This window comes from Zootoca vivipara, chromosome 11 (assembly GCF_965207765.1).
Source record: "Zootoca vivipara chromosome 11, rZooViv2.hap1.1, whole genome shotgun sequence".
NCBI classification, from domain to species: Eukaryota; Metazoa; Chordata; class Lepidosauria; order Squamata; family Lacertidae; genus Zootoca; species Zootoca vivipara.
In genome coordinates, this window is record NC_142594.1 from 50188513 (window position 1) to 50202046 (window position 13534).

General features: G+C 43.3%; 1 protein-coding gene across 2 annotated transcripts in view; it reads left to right on the forward strand.

Annotated features, from left to right (window-relative positions):
• Positions 1-12838, forward strand: part of TTC21A (tetratricopeptide repeat domain 21A) — a 35616-nt gene extending 22778 nt beyond the window's left edge. For both annotated transcript variants that reach the window (XM_035129909.3, XM_088653466.1), the window contains 14 exons: positions 1348-1420; positions 1683-1793; positions 2418-2556; positions 3373-3479; positions 3819-4007; positions 4628-4738; positions 5935-6016; positions 6291-6441; positions 7719-7883; positions 9120-9315; positions 9852-10076; positions 10214-10334; positions 12096-12163; positions 12665-12838. In XM_035129909.3, coding sequence (XP_034985800.3) covers positions 1348-1420; positions 1683-1793; positions 2418-2556; positions 3373-3479; positions 3819-4007; positions 4628-4738; positions 5935-6016; positions 6291-6441; positions 7719-7883; positions 9120-9315; positions 9852-10076; positions 10214-10334; positions 12096-12163; positions 12665-12742 — 1816 coding nt within the window. In that variant the 3' untranslated portion in view covers positions 12743-12838. The remainder of the gene's footprint in view (positions 1-1347; positions 1421-1682; positions 1794-2417; positions 2557-3372; positions 3480-3818; positions 4008-4627; positions 4739-5934; positions 6017-6290; positions 6442-7718; positions 7884-9119; positions 9316-9851; positions 10077-10213; positions 10335-12095; positions 12164-12664) is intronic.
• Positions 12839-13534: the final 696 nt, after the last annotated feature.

Consider the following 13534-nt stretch of genomic DNA (forward strand, 5'->3'; position numbering starts at 1 on the left):
GGAAAGCCCCCATCTGCTTACCTTTCAAATATGCCTTCTTCTGATTCAGCACCATTGCTAGGAGCTCTTAGCACTTGGGAAACAGGAATATGTGCTTTTTTACTCTTACAATAAAGGTAAAGGGTAAAGGGACCCCTGACCATTAGGTCCAGTTGTGACTGACTTTGGGGTTGTGCGCTCATCTCGCATTATTGGCCGAGGGAGCCGGCGTATAGCTTCCAGGTCACGTGGCCAGCATGACAAAGCCGCTTCTGGCAAATCAGAGCAGCACATGGAAACACCGTTTACCTTCCCGCTGTAGCGGTTCCTATTTATCTACTTGCATTTTGATGTGCTTTCGAACTGCTAGGTTGGCAGGAGCTGGGACCAAGCAACGGGAGCTCACCCCGTCACAGGGATTCGAACCGCCAACCTTCTGATCAGCAAGCCCTAGGCTCAGTGGTTTAACCACAGCGCCACCTGGGTCCCACAATATCTTACTTTATTGGATGACCACTGGTTCAAGTATTATTAAAGAGGAAGAAAAATTATCTCTACAGTACCTACTTTCTCCTAACCATGTGTAATTTTATACCCCTCTATCATTTTTTTTATTTCATAAATTTTATATATTGCTTGATTGTAAATAAAAACACACACACACAAAGCAGTTTACAAAAAGGTAAAACAATAAAATAAAGAAAAATATACTTAAAATGTATAAAAAGTGAAAATACTAAAGCAGTTTAAAACTCACCTCAACTTTGTTAGCATCTGAATAGATTTCTCGAAACAAGAATGCTTTTTAGCTAGTGCTTAAAAGAGTACAGTGCCTCTATCATATACCCATCTTTATTCCCCCCCCTCGAAACTTGTTTAGTCATTTAGTCATGTCCAACTCTTTGTGACCCCTTGAAACTACAAAGTCCCAAATGTTGGGACATCTCAAAGGGGAGGTGCTGCAGCCCTTTGATCATTTTTGTATGACCTTAAACATAACACTTTCCCCCAGAGTCAGTTCACATATTCAGCAGACAGTCATCAGGTGGAAGTGGAATTATGTATATGCATATATGAATGAGGCTTTAATGTACTATAAGTGGAGCACCAGTTGCTCACTTCCTCAGGATGTGGTGCAAAGTGACCTCACATATATCTGATCCTGCAAACACAGGTTATGTTTGAAGAGTAATTCACTAGCTTTATTCTGGTGTTGTTTGGGGGTTCATAATCTGTAGCTGTATCCATTTTAGGGACTATTACAGTTAAAGCTGCTGTGCCAATTTAAAAGTGTGAAGCTCTAAAATCATCTTGTGTATACTGAGTCTGTTTGTCATTTCTTAAATGACATTCCATTTTTTAATCTAGTGAGTTGTGTGAAAATATGCCAAGTCCTCATACAAGCCTTCTCTTGGGGGATGCCTACATGAATATTCAAGAGGTTAGTGTACAGTGATAAAATGCAAATTTTATACCTAAACAAATTAAAATGCTACCCCAACTCCCAAATGAAATTGAAACTAAGACTGTAGTCCTGTGCATTTTTACTTGACAGTTACAACTGTTGAACTCAGTAGGCCTGACTTGCAAGTAAACATGCATAGGATCAAGCTACTCATCACTGAAGAACAACAAACAAAAAATTCCAAAAATAACTATTAATATTACAAAAATAACTGCAATTTTTCTGTCACTTATTATAGCCTGAGAAAGCTTTGGAAGTTTATGAAGCAGCTCAGAAGAAGAATCCTTTGGATGCAACAGTAGCAAGGAAAATTGGGAAAGCCTTTGTGTCCACCCATCAATATAACAAGGTTGAGAAATAGATTGTTCTTTTTGCTAAAAATTGTTCAGGTCCAAGCCAGGGAAGCAAGCAGCCTGCTGTCTTCTCTTGATCTGTCCAATGAATAGAGTTTTTATAGGGGTCCGTATTCAGATGTGTATTTTGAGACATGGCCTGGGATCAGTCTGCTTGGTTTCAGAGTTCCAAGGTGCCAGGTAAGGAATTTATACATTGATTCAACTATGTATGTGTATCCCAGGAGACAAATGGGGGTGTCTACTCAGTTTCAAAATAAAATAAAAAATAGATCTAAGCTACACAAACAGAAGAATTTGGTATAGCTCTTACTGGGCTATGTCACATCAGGCTAGTGGTAGGTGGCTGTGTGTTTGAATGCTTTCCCTTTTTAAAAATCCTATCAGGGAGATGTATTTTAACCTATCCCTCTCCGTGATATGATTTTTTTTCCCATGAAGGAAGTTTTTCTTACATTGGAGAGCATTAAATCTGCAGCAGAATGGTACAAACCAGTATGAGCAGCACTTTTCTTGGTTGTATAGCACAGCTCTAAGACTTGCAAAAAATCACAAAATATGTTTTTTATTTGTAGCTCATAGTTGAAGTTAATCTGTTCACATGTACTAATTTATTTCAGGCTGTCAATTACTACGAAGTTGCTCTAAAGATGAGTGAGCAGGACTTCTTGTGCCATGATCTTGCCGATCTCCTGTTGAAGCTCAAAAAATTTGGCAAAGCAGAGAAAGTTCTAAACCAAGCACTAGATCATGACCCTGGTAACATCTCTCTTTTCTTGGAATCTTCCACTGGAGCTTTCATCTTGACTTAAAGCATAAACATATTTTCTGCATGCCTAGACATGTGGAGAGGAACAGCCCCAGCAAAATGACACCCTAGTGCTGTCACATTGAAAGATCCTGGTTGGCCACTTGTTTATGACCACATATTAAACAACCCTACTGTTTGCAGAGCAGTGCGTTGACACTTGTTCCACAAGGGATGAATAATAATTCATGTCACTGTGTGCGGTATTACTCCTTTTTGGGTATGCCTGACACCAGTCAAATGCTAACGATGCAAGTATTCTCTAGAGAGAACACACCATTTGAATGGCAATGCCCATCAACTTTGTGGGAGCAGCCCCCTCAAATCTTTTATTGGGGGGGGGCAAAGACCCCTCAGCCCCTAGAAGTTGGCTTCTATGTTCCAAGGCAATATCAGTTCAGTTTCCTAAGGTGTCACCAGTTCTTTCAGCACATCTGTACAAAATTACTTGTCTGGCCCTTAAACCATAACAATTCCAGTAAAATGTTTTTCTTTCTAGCTACTGCCTAGGAGTATTGTTGGTCATTAAACTTTTGCACAGTAGAAAATCATAGCCAGTGTTTTACTGATGGTCTAAACCAGGCATCCCCAAACTCGGCCCTCCAGATGTTTTGGGACTACAATTCCCATCATCCCTGACCACTGGTCCTGTGGGCTAGAGATGATGGGAGTTGTAGTCCCAAAACATCTGGAGGGCCAAGTTTGGGGGTGCCTGGTCTAAACACCATACCGGTATAAAATAATGATTGCTTTGTTTAATTTTGCAGTTGACGATCTGCCATCAATGAAGAAGGATGTTAGGAACCTGATGTTACTAGCAAAGATTTGTGAGACAACTAAAAGAGGAGAAGTTGTTCTGGATACTCTGAACACGGTAGAAAACCAATGTTGTATAAGCCTCATGTACTCCTGGGGATGATTCTAAAGTGGTTACTGAAATAAATATAAATAATAAATAGACTTGGGTTTTTAACCCAAGATTAAATTAAGTAGTAACTTTTTGCACTAATTAACTAATTCTAATACAGCTTAAGACTGTGTATCTTACAGTATACTTCAGATACAGAAGTAGACCAACTGGAAGGAAGTAGTACAAAGCACTAAATAGAATGCTTATTCAGCAGTCCTCATTCTTGTATACAATATCTTATAAAGATTCTAGGATGGGTACATCCCACAATGCCTTCACTTGATATATTTGTTCATTTTTAAGGCATATGACATCCAGCAAAGGATACTGAAGCGTGTCCGTGTAGAGCAGCCTGAATTGATTCCTTCCCAGAAACAGGTGTTGTTAATGATCTGTGTACAGTTTGCCAAGTTCTACCAAGCAGAAAAGGAGTATGAAAAAGCTTTGAAGTACTACACGGAAGCTCTATCCTGCGTTCCAACTGATAGCAAGGTAAACATGGTAAACATGATCTTCAGTCTCCAACTGAAAGGAATGCAAAGGAATGTCTGTACTAAGGTTGAGTAAAGCGTTGCCTACCCAGCCTTTCTGGTTTTTGGGATTATCTGCATGCTCCAGAACATTTAACACGGCTTATCTATGCCTCAACTTTCAAAGAGACTAGGATTCATCTTGTTATCTATTCAATGTATTGGTTGCTTTTTCTTGCCAAAGGCAACTCAAAGCAATTTACAACAAAGTCCTATTGTGTGTGTTCAAAACATGTTAGTGGATCAAACAGGGAACATTGGATTACATAGGACTGAAGGTGCAAATTCTAAACAGTGAGGCCTAAGCCTTCAGACCCAAGTCCAGGGCCCTGCAGTGACCACCCAGAGAGTGTCAGATGTTGGGGGCATTGGCAAATGGGCTGATACTGGCATGCTGAGGCCCACTGATGCTGATCACCAGTTATCTGTCCTTATTTTTTTATTATTATTGAAAAACCCCATTTTATAGACAGTGAGTTCTATGGAATGAGGACTACAAACATCTGCCACAATGATCAGTACCAAAATTATCATTACCAAAGTTCCATTGCTGCTTAAAATACTTTTCCGTTTTATTTTCAGATAATGTTGGAATTAGCTCGGCTGTATTTGATGCAAGATGATACAGAACAGTGTGAGCACTATTGTACTCTCCTGCTTCAAGATGATGAGAGCAATGAAATTGGAACAATGGTAACACTGTTATTCTGCCTTCCACTAAACTTAAGCTTTGCTGGTGTACTGTATATCTTTATGAGCCACCAGGTAGGAGGGGTTTTGAAAAGCTTCTGAAGTAAAGCCCAACTGTTTCTACACACCTATGCTGCTGTGTGGAAGGGATAGAAGGATTCACATCGGTCTTAAACTGCACAATTTTGACTAACATATTAGTGACACAGAGCATGCTCAAACATAGTAATGTCTTTCCAATACCAAACAGTGTTTCCCCTTCCTGGATACTGCACCTCATGCATCTATTACAGGTGCTTTAAAGAGCAGGAGGAGCTATTTTATGTCAGAGTTTGCTTTGGGAAAGGCCCTTAACAGTGCAGGGAACCACTACTGAAGAAAATCACTGTCTAAAGAGATATTTAATTTGATTTTGTATTGTCCATTTTGTATGTATGAAAATGGCAGGTCAGAGAAGACTTATTGGTGGGTTGCCAATCAGCAGCTAAGGATGGGGGTTGCAGATGGAGTTATAGAAATACACTTTCAGATCATAAGGGCGATGAGTGGGGAAGAAGAAATTAATACATACAGACAAGCATAAATAAACATGGTCAAGTCTGTCACACATACGCATGGGAACTTAGGGCCTTTGTAAACATGATGAACAACTTACTTTGATAGCATATGTGTTGGAAGAAAAATACAAACCACATAGAATCATAGACTTGTAGAATTGGAAGGGACCCTGCGTATCTAGTCCAACCAAATATGCAGCTGCCTCATATGGGCACAGAACCTGCAACATTAGCATTTTGAGCACTGTGCTCTAACTAACTGAGCTACTGTATTTCATGTTTTGTGACAACATTCATATTTTCCTGGGTATGTTGTGCATGCATTCTATGTGTATAAGCAGTGAAATATGTGTATAAGCAGTGGAACCTGTCACACGTGAATGTGTATGGTTTTCACTTGTTTTACAGTTGAGAAGTGCTGTCCATGTAAGAAATTGATCACATTTGAATCATCCCTTAATCCCTTGAATCACCCTGATACTAACACAGGGCTAAGATTAAGAGTCCTCCTTGTTCCATCTCCATCTTGGAAGGCTGGATTTTCATGAACATATTTATGACTTGTGAAAAGTCATAAATCTTACTCTTTCTGAAGCATTGATACCATTTTGTCTGAGTGTGAAATAGCTGTTCCTTTTCTAGATGATGGCCAACCTTATGTTCAGAAAAGAGGCATACGAAGAAGCTATAAGTCTATACCGGAATGTTCTGGAGAAATCTCCAGGTATTTTGTCGCATTTATATACTGGGGGGTGTTTTTTTTGGGGGGTGGCCATAAAAAGGGCCTCTAAAGCATCTCATGAGATAAATACAGTAAAACCAGGAGCATTTTGATGAAAGGGTATGTGTGTGTCTGTGTGTCTGCATGGGTGCATGACAAAATGCAGATTTATTTCTCACCAGAGTGTTGCTTGCTTCTTTCAGACTCTTATATGTGAACAAATTATCTGTGAAATAAGTTGGAAATATATATATATATTTAAATTGTGTGCTTTTAGATAACTTCTTAGTCATGGAGAATTTGATTGATTTACTGAGAAGAAGTGGTAAACTTGATGAAGCAACACACTTTTTTGAACTGGCCAAGAGAAAATCACCTCGAACAGCTTTGGATCCCGGTTATAACTACTGCATGGGACTTTATTGCTGGTAAATCATAGAAACCAGTACTAATGGGAGTCACAGACCAAGGGCCCAACCAGAAATGATGAGGGTGATCCATGATAAAGATATATTGTTGCTTAGAAGCTACTTGGGAGAAGGGAATTTGGAACAAAACCATAGCATTGTGGGAGACAATTTAGTGGCTCTTTCCTCCTGTGCTGTTCTGCACTGCAAGTACTCTCCATCTCCAAGTTGCTATTTGTCCTCTTTCTGTGAGTGAAAACATAGGGTGCTTCCAGACCTGGGCTTAAGAATGCAAATGAGTCATGATTTCGCAAATGGGTAGTTGGCCACAAGTTTGGTTAAATAAATAAAAAACTTAATGGATAAATCTGGATTAAATGGGAAGAATGGCCAGTGTTTTGAGGCCCAATGGCTGTCCTGTGGAAGCTATGAAAAAACTGCATGCTTAAGGATTGACAAGCCCTCAAACCAGTCTAGAAATATCCTTACCTGAGAGCTGGGAGGGGTGGTTTGCATCAGAAAAATAGTACAGGTGGGAAGATGTTTTGTTTTCTAAAAAGTTGTGCTGTGGTTCCAGTTCCAGGTCCTTGCAACTGCTATGTTTTTGTTATTGTGAAAGTTCCTAACTATGAATCTCTTGTGCATCATCTGATACGGTCCTTAAATCCTCTGCAATAGCTCTGCACAAATAAACCAAGGAAACTCATTGTACAGTCTCCTTAATAAATGTATCCTTTTTGTTTTTTCAAACTTGTGAGCTACTTTGTTTCCCCACTTGTTTTAGGAAGTATGCTTGAGACTTTGACGGCTCTTACTTTTACAAACTTTTCAATTGCACACACTGAATTTGTTGTGCCTAGAATTTCCTTTGGCTTAAATAAAGCCTATCTCCTTTTTTTTTCTCATGGTCCCACAATAGGAAATTTCTTGCCTCTTCTGGCCAGTTTAACACAAAATTAAGTGCATCTGAGTCCTATGATTGCTTGCAGCTTACACTTTACTCTTTATTGAATTGAGGCCATCACCTTGCACTAAACCCTTAGGTTGGATTTGGCAGGGGAAAAGAATATGTGGGTATATGCTTGTTAACAAGACTGATAGTTTAAGGCAGGCATCCCCAAACTTCGGCCCTCCAGATGTTTTGGACTACAATTCCCATCATCCCTGACCACTGGTCCTCTTAGCTAGGAATCATGGGAGTTGTAGGCCAAAACATCTGGAGGGCCGCAGTTTGGGGATGCCTGGTTTAAGGGTTTCATATTTCACCCAGGTCTTTAATACTTTCTCCCCACAAACAGGCACATGATGCAACCCAATCAGGCACTGAAGTTCTTCAACAAAGCACGTAAGGATAGTGACTGGGGCCAGAAAGCCCTTGGCCATATGATTCAGATATGCCTAAATCCTGACAATGACATAATAGGCAGAGAGACTTTAGGAAACCAGAATACAATGGATACTAGGTAAGGAAAAGTCCTGTAACAGAATATAAAAATCACATTCTTAAAATCAACTTGAAGTACAGGCATCCCCTCGTTTACACAGGGATTCCATTCTGGACCCCTGTGCACTTAAGTGAAATCATGTAAAGTAGGGAGCACCTCTAAACACCCTTTAAAAGCCCTCTCTGCCGCTCCCTCTTCAATCCATACCAAAAATACTGTATTCAAAAATATCCAAAACTAGAATTGAAAACTCTGGGGCCCAGCGGCAGAGCATATGCCCACACTGCCCCGGGTTGGCGCGCTCCCGAGGGGGGCAGGGCATCGAAGGTGCCCTCCCACGCCCCACAGTTCAGGGTAGGAGAGGGGTTGGGAAGCTGCTGCTCACTCTCTTCCTGCTCTCTGCAGCCGGGTCAGATATGACCCAGCAACAGAGCTGCTACGACCGGGTGCGCCTCGCCACTGCTGAGGAGTGTTGTTCTCTGCCGCCGGGTCAGAAGAGCTGCTGCCACCGGGCGCGAGGTGTGCCGCCCACTCACCTGCCATTTTGTCACCCCCCTCAGTCATGACACAAGGGGCGGATGCACCCACCGCACTCCCCTTCCTATGCCTCTGCTGGGGCTGGCTGGAGGCTGCATGGGAAAGCGGCTGTTAGGTGGGGATGCTGAGCAGCTTAAACAAAGCCCGTTGCACCTCCGGCCTCTTTGGGGCTTCCTCTGCCTTCCGGAGGCATTGGTGTTCCTTTTTCGTATGCATTTCATTTGTAGATGAATAGATGTAACAGAATACTGGGAGAGGGAGGAAGCAACTTGTATGTAGCCTTCTGCTGAACTCATAGCAGTTCCCTGGATTAGGATATAGGTGTATGTAAATGCTTTAATCTAAATCAGATAATGGTCATACTACAGTGGTGCCTCGCTAGACGAATTTAATTCGTTCCACGGGTCTTTTCTTATAACGAAAAATTCGTCTAGCGAATCCCATAGGAATGTATTGAAATTCTTTTGAACTTTTTTTTGCCCATAGGAACGCATTAATTGAATTTCAATGCATTCCTATGGGAAACCGCAATTCGCTAGACGAATTTTTCATAAAACAAATTCGTCTAGCGAGGCAACCTCCGCTCGAAAAATCCTTTTGTTAAGCGGAAATTTCATTAAGCAGGGCATTCGTTAAGCGAGGCACCACTGTATTCTTATAGAGTAAAGAGGAGGTCTTTGATAGCCTAGGAAACCGAAATTGTTTTCTTCTTGCTAGTAATCTGAAGGAAAAGAAGGAATCTGAACAACATGGCATACGTACAGCCGAGAAGCTTCTCAAGGAGTTTTATCCTCACTCACAAGAAGGGCAGAATCAAGTAGAGATGTTACAGAGCTACTGCTTAATGGCCACGAGAGAGACACATAATGTGGAGAAGGCCCTGAAAGTATTTACTGAAATGTGCCAAAATGAGGTAAAAGTAGTTTTTTCCATGTGTGGTAAGCAACTTGGAGGGGCCATTTAAATTCATAGTAGTGGCTGCTGGCTAACAGTAAAAAAAAAAAAGCACTGGATATTCCTATGGATGTTTGACACCAGAAACTGTAGTATATTGCTATCTCCTTAGGGATTATGGGAGTTGTAGTCTAAAATAACTGGAGGGCCTCAGGTTGGGGAAGGCTGCTGTATAATGACAAGCTGCACCATGCAGTTTCTTTAGCGTGAGTCAGCAACTTTGTATTTCCCCCGCACATATATTTTCTTCACACCACCACTTTATGCCCATTTACGTAATGCACCTAAATCTTCAGTTTATTCAGACGGGATGCATAATCTGTTGCTACCCATAGTCTGGTAGGCTCCTCACTGTTAGAAGGCCGAGACACTGGTGTTCTCTTACTTCATAGATTTCATATGCAAAATGATCTGTAATTATAAAAGAAAAGTGATGACAGTTAGTTGAATTGTTCATTTTAAAAACAAATCTTGTCTTTTATATATCTAAATCAGAGGGACAGCGTTTCAGCCGTTTTAGCAGTGTCTCAAGCATACATGCTTCTTAAGCAGCCACTCAAAGCCAGGAACCAGCTGAAGCGCTTGATGAAAGCAAAATGGAGTTTGACAGAAGCTGAAGACTTAGAGAAGTGTTGGATTTTGTTGGCAGACAGCTACACTGCATGTGGGAAGTTTGACTGTGCAATTGAGCTAGTGAAGCGCTGCTTGCGGCACAATAAGGTAAGAGGCTGGGAGTCTAGTATAGTGGCAGAAGCACTTCCCACTAGATTGTGCTCTTAGAGGAAAAAAATGCTTAAAGAAAATACTAACAGCCCAGGAGTGATTTGTTTTTGCACTTGAATTTTTTTTCTTTTAAGTCGTGCTCTAAAGCTTATGAATGCCTGGGATATATCGCAGAAAAGGAAAAGGCCTACAAAGATGCTGCAACCAATTATGAATTAGCTTGGAAACATAGTCACCAAGCAAATCCTACTGTTGGTAAGTAAAAAAGTTATTGCTTTGGTTCTATATCTCTGTGTGCTGAAGCAATTAGGATTGAATTTATAAAGTTCCCTTTGCAGAGAGTGCTTGGAGTTAGGATACCCAGATGCAAAGGAGGACACGGTTCCTGCCAGGGTCGTCTTAAGCACCTCTGACGCCCTGGCGCTGTGGTGCGACGGATCCCTCCGGCGCCCCCCCTGCCCCGTTTTCCAGCGCAACAGGCGGGCGGGCAGGCACAGCGCGACTGCCGAGGGCGCTGCTGCGCGACGGGTGGGCAGGCGCAGCACACAGTGCTGCCGAGGGCACTGCTGCGCGGAAGAGCGGCCAGTGGGTGGGCACAGCTGCGATGCGCCCCCCTGGTGGGCCAGCGCCATGGCGCCCTGCGCCACCCAGCCTGACCGTAGGGCTGGCCCTGGTTCCTGCACCTGAAATAGTTACGTAGAAAAGGGAAGTCCAGCAAGCATAGCTAAATGTGTGCAGACAGAACAGAGCTACAGTGAGCCTTGGACTTGCACCCTCGCCTCTCCACTCCTGCACAGTTGGGAAGAGGACTAAGTTTTCCTCAATCTCAGCTGGTGTTTTCTAGACCCTGAATCCTGGTTGATCTCAGTTTAGTGTCTGTCAATGAGGAGGCCATAGGACAGGATTGTTCTGGAAGGGGACATGTCTTCCCACCTACCCCCTTTGACAGGGCCGTCTTAAGCATGCCCGGCGCCCTGGCGTCGTGGTGCGACGGATCCCTCCGGTGCCCCGCCCCCGCCCCGTTTCCCAGTGTGGTGGGTGGGCGGGCGCTGCTGCACTGCGCCACCCAGCCTGCCGTAGGGCCGGCCCTGGGCCAGGGGGCGCTGCCCGCCCCCTGTTGCGATGCCCCTGCGGAGGCGGCCCCAGGCCCGCGCGCCTCCAGAGAGCGGCCTGAAGCCGCTGAACAGCAGAGGCGCGCCTGGGGCAGCCTCAGCCGCGCCTCTCAGCGGGCGCAGCAGCGCCCCTGGTGGCCTGGCGCCCTACGCCACCGGGGTGGGCCTAGAGCCGGCCCTGCCCTTTGACTGGGGATGATGTCCTCTGTGTGTGGGGGGTGTGTGTGTGTGTGTGTGTTGGAGCAGTTTTGGAGAAAGGAAGACTAAGAAGAGAGAGCTTGAGCTCTGCAAGCATCTTAGGATGCAAGCTGTTCCCCTAGAAATCTAAGATGATTTTGGGACACCCCTCAGATTGTTAAAGGTGTGTCTCCTTTTATGCTCAGACTACATATTTGTAAATAAACACAAACGCTACAACTGTCACCAGCCTCCTGTGGCCTCTTTCCAAAGGAAACCCATCCCTTGTGAGTGCTGCACTCCTGAAACTTCTCACTGCATGGAGAACTGGGGTGTATGCACTAATATTATGTGGTTGTAATTATTTTGAAAGTATATATACATATTGAACAGTACATTTTATAACTCTCCAGTTTAATAAAATATTATTTTGATCTAGTTTCTGTTTGTTTAATTTGCCAGGTTTATGATTCTTACAGTGCAATCCTGTGTATACCTAGGTTGAAGTAAAGCCCAGCTCCCAACCGTGTGTTGCAACATTAACTAGTCATTGTATAGGTTTCTGATGTTATTCATAGCAATTATCTTCAGATTATTTTTAAAAAGCACTGAAAACATTACCTGACCTTCCCACAAAATCATTTCACTGCGTCCATCATATACTATTTTGTTTTTAGTTAGCAATTGATATTAAGCAGAACACTAACCTTTTCCTCTCTTGCTGTAGGATTTAAACTTGCTTTCAACTATCTAAAAGATAAGAGATACGTGGAAGCAATAGATGTGTGCCATGATGTAAGTTCTCCAAACATAAATCTGTAAGCAGTGCTTGCTATAGACCAGCATTTTCAGTTTTTACTCTCAGGGCAACCCTATTGCTCTTGATTTTGCAGTCATGCAAACCACTATGATTTTGCTCTGGAACCCCTCCGCCCAGCACAAAACTGAGGGTATGTCCAACACTTTCTTGCAGTTTCACATAACTGCGGAAAACTAACTTTCAAGGAGCTAGTCTGCCTTCCTTGATCTTTTTGAGAAAAACTGCAAGCTTCTGTGTTCCTAGGAACACAAGGCTGGATCTAGAGTAAGTTGCACTTAGTTGTCATTGATATCAGTGAGACTTAATTCAGGACTAACTTGCTCCATTGATCTCATGGAGATTAGCCTGGATCAGATACAGAGTTTGATAGCTGCCAAATTGTGGTTGATTAATATTAAGAGAATTTTTAAAATGTATTAATATATTTATTTACAACATTTTTTAAAAGCTAATCATTAATTTCTTGTTTATTAAAGGTTCTGAAGGCATGCCCAGAATATCCAAAAATTAGAGAAGAAATTTTGGAAAAGGCTCAAACAGCAATTAAACCTTAGAGCGTTGATTACATCACTCCTGCGCTATCAAAAACTGTCAGTGGAGTTTGAACATAACACCATAATTTTCAATAAAGTTGTCTTGTGCAGTTTAAAGCAGCTTAATTGGTAGTATTACAAGCTGCAGTAGCCCTTTGCCAAAGTAGCTTACTGGGAAGGAAATTGGCTTTAGCTACGATTGCTAAATAAGCCTATCCAATTAGGATTCAAACTGTGACTTTTGTCTGAATGGGCTGCCTTGGTCCCCTGACCAATGACCGTGGCAGAGTGCCTTGCATTTTGCTTGTCAAGCTGGCTGATTTTGCCTGTCAAGCTGGCTGATGATCCATACACACCTTACATTTAAACCACATGACTTCCCTGAAGAATCCTAGGCAAACCCGAATGCACCCCGCTGGGGGGCAAGGTGTCCATTGTGCGTCATGACGCACGACACATGCGCGCACAGGAGGGATACGATGCGGCAGCGTGGTGACACAGCAGGCAGTGGCAGGCTGCATCCAGCAGGCTTCCCCCTCTCCCTCTGGCTCTCCCTCTGCCCGTCCTCACCGCGCTCGAGGCAGTTCTCCTCACAGCCAGTTTGCGCTGGCTCTGATGGGGCTGGTCCTGCTCGCCTGCTGCATGGCTTTCTTCAGGGTCATCGTGGAGGCGGGTGAGGGCTGCGCTGCTGGCAGAGGGTGGCTCCTCCAGCAGGGAGGAGACGTGGAGGAGCCGGGCTCGGAAGCCACCGGAGCTCTTTAATCAGCGCGCCCCGGCCTCGCCTCCACGTGGGCAGCGAGGGGCGCTCGCAGC